We start from the raw sequence: 10,051 nt of genomic DNA on the forward strand, positions 1-10,051 counted from the left end.
GGGGCGGGGATCTACGCAGCCTGATTTGGGGGTGGGTGGGTGCTGGCGGTGCAGACCACATTGTCGATTATATTAAACAGTTTCAATGCATAATAAGTAACTGACTGACAAAAATACGGAAGCCTGTTACAAGTGAGGGTTTGAAAAGAGTCGTACATAAAAGTTATAGTCTTAACTTACTTCTATGTTAATTTCCCCCCAAAATTGTAAATGGGAAGGCGCAAACGTCTTATCGTATGCATTGGGTCGGTTCGAAGTTGGATTCCCAGAAGGGGTGTCAGATTTTTCTGTGTGTCATGGAAAGCACACAGTGGATTTACGGCGAGGTTACATTTCGGAGCATCCACAAAAACAGTTTCTCTGCCACCTCACTTTGTGCTGCTTGGTTTGCTGTGCTGTATTTCATACTCTTCAGAAATAATGGGTTAGAACTACAAGAAGCGGTGACCTTTTCGAAGTACAGGCTCAAAACAGGGTTGATTATAATCAGTTGTTTGGAGTTGGCGAAGCTGACAAAAGTGCGAGGACTGCCATCGCCTCAAATACACTTGCAGACGCAGCTCGAGGTAAGTGATTACTTCGTGTCTCTCACAGCTAATGCTGTCACTTTTTTTTAAAAACTTTGATTTGGAAGATTTTACACTTAGAAGTGCAAACAATACTAAGCCGATAATAGTTTTATTTCAGTGGAGCGCTTAAAAAAGCAGATAACCTATATACACCAAGTAGAAACAACATTGCTCGGTCTACTGGCAGGCAGCATGTGAGTCCAGACTGTGTGCATCTTAGTAGCAAAACTTCCCTCCAAAGTGCATGTGCGTCATTCTTCTGATTCACACGTCTGTAGTTCTCATTATCTCTTGCGAGACATGAAGCAGCTGTAAAGATTCAAAGATCTGCAAGGAGTTCCTAGCACCGTTAGTGACAATGCCAAGGGAAGAGTGACAGAACAACTTCACAAACTTGGCAAAGTTTGTAACAGTTACATTCGGTCTACGTAGAACTGCCAGTGGGATCTATCTTAGCATGGGGAGGAATTATGTAGTGTCTAAAAATTTGTTTGCAGAGGCAGGTGTGTAATTTAGAACAGCTGCAGTTCAATAGTGTGTCTTTATAGAAATATAATCCTGACAGCATGATAACATGATGAAAGTAAATGGCATGCTATGGGGTATTTACTTTTTCATCTTAAAAGTGACTTATGCTTAACTGTGTCCAAAGCTAGAGTTTAGTAAGCCTGGTGAGAGTGGAATACTGTTTCAATGTTGTCAGGATAGCTGATTAAAGCACACCATACCAAAGACTTATTTGTTACCCATGATCTTTAATTTACCTGTGATTTTTTAGTTCGATCTACTAGTATTGTCATCTGCCATTTCATGCACATTTTCCAGATGTTAAACAAAGTGCATATGTGAAGTACCATCTGCACATATGAAATATCACCAATTAGGTGCTGATGTGATCTTAGACTGATTCAGTACACACAGGAGTCAACTTTGGTTTAAAAACTGCTACTTATGATGTGTTTTTTAACTGTATTTAGGTGAGAGAGTAATAGATGTCTGCCTGAAATTAAGTATTACATTAAAATTATTAAATGAGAAAAATATGACAATGACACTTCTTTATTAATGAGAGGTAAATTAAGTAAGAAAATGTTTTTTTCCATTTAGCCCTTGCTCTTTAGCAGTACTTTATAACAACTATACTATACAGATATAAAGTTAATAGCTTTAAACTGTGTAAAAATAAAGTTAATAAAGAGTTGAGATTCATCTATGGAAACTAGGGAGAGGAGTAATATGTAAGTGCATATGTATAAGATAGACCTGATTATTTTTTCTTTTATTGTGTCTCTTCCATTATCAAGTTACATTCCGAGTTCAGTGTCACTTGGCTATTAAACAAATTCTTATTCTTATTATTTCATATGAAATGTTCAGTGCTTCAATGAAGTGTATTTCTGTCAGTAACAATTTTGAACATCCCAACAGCATAGTTGGTTTTTTTTTACATCGATTAATTTTGTTCTGTTGTAGTGATGTGAGAGAACAAGAAGCATGTCTGGCTCAAGGCCTTATGGCAGGAGAGACCCAGACTTGCTGTCACTGGAAGACCATGGAGAGTGTGGCGCCCATAGTCTGGTCTCAAACTTGCCTGTTGGTGTCTGCAGTGATGTGCATGAAATCACCTCCTGCAGAGAAGGCCAAGCTGAAGTTTTTCACCACTCAGAGCTTTATGTCAATTATGGCAAACTTCTGCACAGCAAACCAAGCTCACTCTGCTCCTTGCCTCTTGGGACAGTTTCTGATCAGCCTGGTAGAGAAAATTATTCTTCACTTCAAGTCTGCCCCAAGACAAATGAATTTTCTCAAGCTTTTCGTTGTGTTTCAAGTTCTCAGTATCAACAAAGGCATGATGCATGTGGAAAGAAAGCTATTTCTCCATTGCATCTTGACCAGCAAGGTAGCCATGGCAGGTGGTGCAGCAGTGATACCAGGGACTGCAAGAGAAAAGAAATGATGGAGTTTCTAGATTTTTCTGAAGCAGATGATCCTCCTGCCCGTCTGCCTGCCATCAGTGGTGTTCTGACGGAGGTAGTGTATATGTGTGTGTGTTTCCATTGTTAGTAAAATGTGTTTAATGTTCTCTTCACCTTCATTAATAATGAAAACATTTTCCCTTGGGAGTACAGCTGGCAAGGCCTTTGTGTTGTGTTCAAGCATGTTCTTAATAGTATCTACCATGTGCTTGTGTTTTGTTAAAGCTTGGGCTTAATAATACCTCCCATTTTTGTTTTGGAGTTTCAGCTGATGCACACAAAGAAGAATGAATATGTTAATGGATTTACTGAAAAACTATATTCTTTTACTTGTCCCGCTGTAACAGGAGACAGAACACACATCTGAATATGTTAACATATTGACTGAAGAACTATATTCTTTTACTTGGCCTTCTGGAACAGTAGAAAGAACACACATTTGAGCCATTTGCAAACTCACAGACCATCTTTGCTCTGGTAAGAGATTAGAAGAGACTTGTAGGCAGGGTTAGAACAAGATATTTATGTTGTCCTTGCTCTTATTATTTATTTGCTGTCAGGAACTTGCCAGTCATCAAAGATAGTCTGATTAATGACAGTTACAGAACATTTTTTTATGTATTGCAGATAAGTTATGTAAGTGCAAAGCTTATATTAACTCATTTATATTCATTCAAACATATATGACCTACATTATTGACTGTACCTTAAATATGCAATAGGTCACAGAGGGGTAGATATAAGTTTGACAAACTATTGTAATTCTTACACAAATATTATGGACATAAAAACCCAGAAAAATATCAGTAATGATGGTAGCTTAAGCATTTCCAAACACAACTATCTTAGAAAGGAAATGATTTTGACAGAAGGTTTTGAAATTTTCCAACACAACCCTCCTTTCTAGAGGAAAATGGCAATGGCCAGCAGAAGAAATGTAAAGCATATATTTGTAGAACCTGGTGCCTGTTACAGCCAAGTTAGAAACCAAAGCAAAAATCAAGGTGAGAGAGGGAACATCCATTGGCACGGGGAATGTATGCAAATTACACCAGTACGGCAAAGTTCAACAACTTACAAGCTAAAACGGTACTGCTGGGACATCGTGGGGCTGGCAGAGGTCAGATGGACAGGATTTGGGGAAACAACAGTGGAAGATGGCCACAACCTGTGCTATAGTGGAGAGGACGCCAGACATGAGTACGGCATGGGCTTCCTCATGCACAACTAGGTGTCCAGAGCCTTCATCAGCTGTACACTTGTATCCAGCAGGCTGATCTCCATACGTGTCTTAGCTAAGCACCACTACGTCACGATTGTCCAAGTATACGCTCCAACTTCTACTCATGGAGATGATGAAGTCGAGGAGGTTTACCAACAACTAGACAAGGTTGTGTGAAGACCATTTCCAAAAAAGGACATCCTCATTGTAATAGTGACTGAAATGCCTAGGTCAGCCCAGATGCCTGCTAGCAGTGGGCAGGAATGGTGGACAAATTTAGCCTTGGTGAAACCAAGGACAGGGGCATCAGAATCCTAGAATTTGTACAGAGAACTACAGAACCATGAGCCTTATCAGCCACCCAAGAAAAATCATGCTGAAGGTCATACAGAACCGCATCAGAACCACTGCAGAGGAACTGCTTGCAGAACAGGCTGGCATCAGACCACATAAGCACAGTTGAAGAGATCTTTAACTGTCGCATTGTCATAGAAAAGCATCTTAAGCATCAGCAGGACCTCTACCACAACTTGATTGACTTTAAAGATGCATTTGACAGAGTACCTGAGGAGGCTGTTCTGGATCTCATACAAAGAACACAGAACCAATGACTTTGTATGAAACAAGATGGCCACACTTGTAGGATACCAGGAACCTCAACTTTCAACAGTCAAGTGACATAAGCTGGTCTTTGGCCATGTGACCCGGCACGACACTTTGTTGAAGACTGTCCTTCAAGACACCTTTGCTGTGGTGGCCAAAGAAAAAACTGGCTTAAGAATATCAAGGACTGGACTGGTCGTCCTGTATAGGACCTGCTGACTATGGCCCACCATAGGCAAGAGTGGTTGGCCCTGTCAGCTGCCGTGTGATCCCCCAATGACAGGTGCCAATCAAGGAATGACCGACTGACTGTTATAGCAATATAGTTGAACGGTAAAGCATATAACAATATTATAGTTGGTTTTCATCATGAGTAATGCTTATTAATTTCTACTTGATAAGTGACTTTAAATTTTAAGTTTACTGCTTGTGGAATAGGCTGTCAGAGGGTGACCGTCTAATTCTTTGTGTAGAAGATTTAAAAAAAATTCCATTGGACATATCTTATTCCTTTTGCATTTACAAAACAAAATGCACTTTTAGGATGAACTGAGGTAGAAACAGTTGATTTCTGCTTATTTCATACAAGTCATATAAGATTGTTTTGTCTTTCTCTTATTTACTTATTTCTTTATTAAAATACTTGTTGAAAATAAGTTAATTTTAAGCATTCCAAGGACATTAGCCGAATATTGTCCTTGTGTCTTGAATGATTTAAAAAGCTATTGGACACACCAGTGAAGATGAGAAAAGTTCTTGAGGTCAAAGCATAGTAACATTAGGCTGCTAAGTAGGAGGAGAAGAATTCTGTAATAAGAGATATTCAACTGATTCGCATCTACAGAAACTTGGAAGGCCACTAGTTCGTCCAGTGGCATTCAGACCTATCCATGGCAGTGCTGCTTGTGTTGTTTCACCATCACTCAGTGTCAACAGCATGGCAGACAGTGGAGAAAACCTCCACTGCCCTGATGGATGCAGTCAACAGTCATGGTTGTCATGGGTACCAGCCAGCTGTGCTCCGCCCAGCTACTCTCTGGGCTGCCACTCTCTTGCTGCCTTGAAAAAAAGTAGTGAAATCAGGTAATTATAATCAGATATACTCTGGTAGCTATAATCTGGGAAAACTTATCATGCCTTTACTTTCAAAATGCAATCAATTCTCAGAGTCTGTTTTAGTTTTTCTAAAATTAAATCCTGAATTAAACGGATTTAGATTTGTGTGTGTGTGAGAGAGAGAGAGAATGAACAGAGAAGATTGAATATGATAAAGAGGAACACTGTATATGAATATTGAAAAGGTAACAGTGGCCATGTATACATCAACTATAAAAATGTAATAGTGATTAGAGGTACATCATCTGTAAAAGGCAACTAACTAGGTATACATCAACTGTAACATTGAACAGTGACCATTCATCAGCTGTAAAAGGTAAAAGTGGTTAGATGTACATCAGTTGTAAAAGGAAAGAGTAGCTAGATATAAATCAACTGTAAAAGGTGAGTGGCCACATATATATATATATCAGCTGTAAAAAGGTAACAATGACTAGGTATGCAAATATAGTTAGGTGTAAAATTCAGAAGATATTTGTGGTAGAGGCCATTTCCCATGACTATATTCATCAAGTTTCTAGTGCTGTGACTGTAGTCATCAAGTGTCCTACCATAGTATAGTGGCTAATGTTTCTAATTATAAAATAAATATACTGTTGTACATGTTAACGTAATGTATATGTTTTGCATGCGTGTTTATATGTGCATGGATTGTGTGTGTGTGTGAACGCTCATGTGTGCATGTATGTTTGTGCATGTGCATTCAAGTTTGCCCAGGTCATCAGGGATCAGCAGCGAGTGCAGTAATCACGAAGGTGTGGCGGAGATCTCTACCAGCAGTTCAGCTTTGGGTGTCTTGTCTGGTCAAGGTCGCCACCATGCAGGGTCATTTCTGGGATCTGGAGCACAACATTCCCATGAGGTTTCAGTGCAGACACCTTCTCCCAGTGACAGTGGTGTGGGAGAGCTGGAGGCCATGCTGAAAGAGAAGGATGCAGAAATACAAACCTTGAGACAGGTCATGGACAACAATGAGCGAGCCATTTTACAGGTAATTCATCTATGTAAAAGCCATTAAAAAGGTCTAGTTGTCTCCTGATCACTGGTGTTTCTGGTGTCTAGAAAACCTGGCTTTACATTATTATCTGAGTTATGCAAAAAGAAATAGATGAATAGTGGGATTTTCTTTTTCTGATCCATACTCTTAAGTCTTCTTCTGTTGTACCGGCTTGTTAGTGATAATGTCTTTGGAGGAGGCACAAGATTCTGCTATAGCATCACATCTCTGAGCACTAAATTCTCTTGAGTAAGTCTAGTGTTAGTGTCTAAGTCTTGCATGTATACCTGATGGCGATGACCTGACAGTGCATTAGCCTGATAGTTCTGAGTGGAAAGAGATGTTAACATTATTATCTACGAGACCTTCTTGGTTTTGTCTAAGACAAGTGTGGGGAACATTTTTTCTTCCAAGGGCCATTTTGATATTTATAACATCAATCCTGAGCCATACAAAATTATCTACTTAAAAAATAGCCTAATGTATTTGGTCAAACTACAGTTTTGCTACAGAGTGTTAACACTTTTGCAGCATGTACAATCCCAACCTGTTTAGCACTGCTGTTGTCCTCTGAGTCACCACAATTCACCTTTTTGTAATTAGGTGTGCAAAAAATAATGGGTTGTCGGAAAGGTCATGACACATTTTTGCAATAGATGGCGCTAGTCCATTTTTGAAAGTGCTAGAGTCGTTTGCATTTATGTTATTGCCATGTCATGTGACAGCTGACAGGTCTAGCTTCATTCTAAAAATATTTTTAGCCATTTAGTTAAGTTTTGGAGATTTTACAAACTGTGCAGTTTTTAAACAACATAATTTTCAAGAAATCTAAATATCATAGAGGGACAGTTGGATTTTGTCCATGTGGAGCTGTGAAGAAAGACCAGTGGAAGACCATCTGTTAACAATAAAAGTCCTGATGATGTTTTACGTAAAAAAAAAAATCAACATCATCACTGTCTGCTGTCAGGGATAACATTGTGGATTTATTTTGTTGTGTTTTGTTATTTTGTGAGGATGGTCAGGATTCTTGTTGATTTCCATCATTATTCATTGTTTTCATATACCATGTGCTTTAATCATTAGTGAGTTTTTTGCTTGTGAAGGGATGCAACTCTGTTTAGAAATAGGTTAGCTCACTAGTGAAGCTACTTAGTCACATCAATCATTATAGTAACTGGCTACCATTAGGCCTCTTGACATATTTAACTTTCCTTCTTAGAGTCATTTGAATAGTGTGTGGGACTGCATTTCACATTATATTTCATAAACAATTAAAACTGTAAAATAGATTAATAAATTTTGGAAAGTAGACAGAGTTCTTTCAAACTTGGTGCATCTTTAATGTTAGCCAGAAGTGAGTTCTAATTAGCAGCAACTCTTTGTAAAAATAACATTTGTGTTTAGTCTTAGAAAAAAAACTTTTCCTTCTGTAGAGTAAATGCATGTAGTTAAGGGAAAAATAAACCAACCATAGATGTATGCAATGCAACTTTGTAGGGGTGTCTTAAAGCTCTCTGTAGCTGTCCCAGTATTTTATTTGACAAGTTGAACTACAGATAACATGTCCCAGACAGAGAAGCAGACATGCAGAAGTAGCAAGAGCCAGAAGTCATCCTTTCTGACAAATTTCTGGTCTCACTGTTTGAATTGAATTTTCTACATTCCATGTGTGAATCCTTGAATTCTTGGCTGGCTGAACATTTCACATTAAAGCTCTAGTACAGTGAGTTTTTTTTAATGACTAGGTAAAGTAAGGCGTAATATAATATTTCAGAAATATTTTACACTGGATTAACACAGTTGATTTGTTGGTCTAACGCTAATTTTTGTGTGCTAATTTTTTACGGGTGCACAAGCAAATTTTTGCGTAACATGGAATGTTTCAGATAGTATCTTTCTGGGTAGGTCTATGAAGAAAAGCAGAGTGTGTAGCTACCTAACATGATATGCCTATTTTTGTGTAGGTCTATGAAGAGAAGAGGAGCGTGTGGCTGCATGATGTCCGTGAGATACACCAGGAGTATGAAGAGAAACTGAAGGCTCAGCAAAGCAAGGCATACAAAGCAGAACAGTCTTTATGTCTACAGCTCTCCCGTCTGCAGCAGGAGAAACAGCAGATGCAGGGAGAGATTGATTCCCTTCGAAGTGAAAAAGAGGCTCTCTTGCGACAGTGTGCCATCTTTCAGCACCAGCTGCATGATGTGCGCCTGCAGCTGGAGGCTGCCTCTGTGATAACTACATCACCAACATCACCAGCTTTATCAAGTGTAGATGACAGTGCAACCTTCTGGAAGAATCTGTCTGAACCTCACACAGGTATGGCCTCTTGCACTACTGCTGCAGTGGACCAGACCAGAGAATTAGAATACATGGAGAGAAGGCTTGCTGGTGTCAGAAGTAAACAAAGCCCTACCTTATTTGTGCATGGATCAACATCTGAAGCAAAAATAAAACCTAAAACTTTGAGAATAAGTTCTGTAGAGCTGAAAGATGTAAATGTGGCAGAATCTTCTCAAGAAAATGAGAATGATTCTTCTCTGGGGAGAATATGTGTAGAGAAATTCACTCAGACTGATCACAATGATGAAGGTGCCTATGGATCTCCCAGGGGAGATAAGCAGATGGCCATGTATCTGGCAGAGACTGACAAGCTTCAGAAGCACCTGCAGGCGGCAGAAGAGACTCTGGAGCTTGAGAGACGACGGTGGCTAGAGGAGAAGAATAAGGTCATCCGCTACCAGAAGCAGCTACAGCTTAACTATGTGCAGATGCAGCGCAAAAACACAGCACTGGAAGCCGAGGTGGAACAGTTGACCCTGGAGCTGGAGAGGCGGGACTTAAAGCTCATCGCTATGAATGGCGAGGAATCAGTCTGTTGAGATGCGAGATTCTTGAATGGCAAATGGTCTTACAAGGAGTGGAGTTAAAACTCATTGAAGAATTCGTTGTGATGACTTAAAATGTTGCCATAAATAACAATTTAGCAATCTATGGAAAGATGCTGTCTGTAGGTGTATTCTCTTGACAGACAGGTCTAGTCAGAAGGTGAGGTGATAAGAGGCAAGCATACCACGGCTCAAGATGATTTGTGCTGTAGTAGTTCTTGTTGCATTTTTGTGAAAGAATGTCTAGTGCAGGAGTTTAGGTCATTGGTCAAGTACCATTTTTCTAGTCAGCAGTTTTTGGGCGATGTAGCTTATAAAGTGAAGCCTATGTGTACATGTAGATCTATATACACAATTATACACTATATTGGTGAGTTGTATTTTAACTCTACCAATAAATCTTGTTTATCACAAAATGTGTGTGTGTTCTAGTTTTCATATGAGAAAGGTCTATCTCAGGGTAGAATGCTTAACAACCACAGGGATAGAAACAACCTTTTAAGAAAGCAACACATATTACCAAATCAAATGTGTAGAAGACAGATCATGAAATTCACTGTTATGACATTTATGCAAGTCACACATCTCATAATAGTAGAGCATTTAGTCCACTGGCTGAGGGTTGCTGGAGTTGTGTGTGTATATGTGTGACAGTTGTATCACAAGAAAAAAAGAAAGAT

At 39.2% G+C, this 10,051-nt stretch overlaps 1 protein-coding gene across 1 annotated transcript; it reads left to right on the forward strand.

The window, feature by feature from the left end:
• The first annotated feature begins 278 nt into the window (after positions 1-278).
• On the forward strand, positions 279-9,787 carry LOC112564696 (leucine zipper putative tumor suppressor 2 homolog). The gene is made up of 5 exons (XM_025239698.1): positions 279-566; positions 2,043-2,600; positions 5,215-5,453; positions 6,195-6,477; positions 8,451-9,787. Exons 2-5 carry the CDS (start codon positions 2,064-2,066, stop codon positions 9,363-9,365), a joined length of 1,974 nt encoding a protein of 657 aa, XP_025095483.1. The 5' UTR covers positions 279-566; positions 2,043-2,063; the 3' UTR covers positions 9,366-9,787.
• The last annotated feature ends 264 nt before the right edge of the window (positions 9,788-10,051 follow it).

The sequence above is a fragment of the Pomacea canaliculata genome, linkage group LG5 (assembly GCF_003073045.1).
Source record: "Pomacea canaliculata isolate SZHN2017 linkage group LG5, ASM307304v1, whole genome shotgun sequence".
NCBI lineage: Eukaryota > Metazoa > Mollusca > Gastropoda > Architaenioglossa > Ampullariidae > Pomacea > Pomacea canaliculata.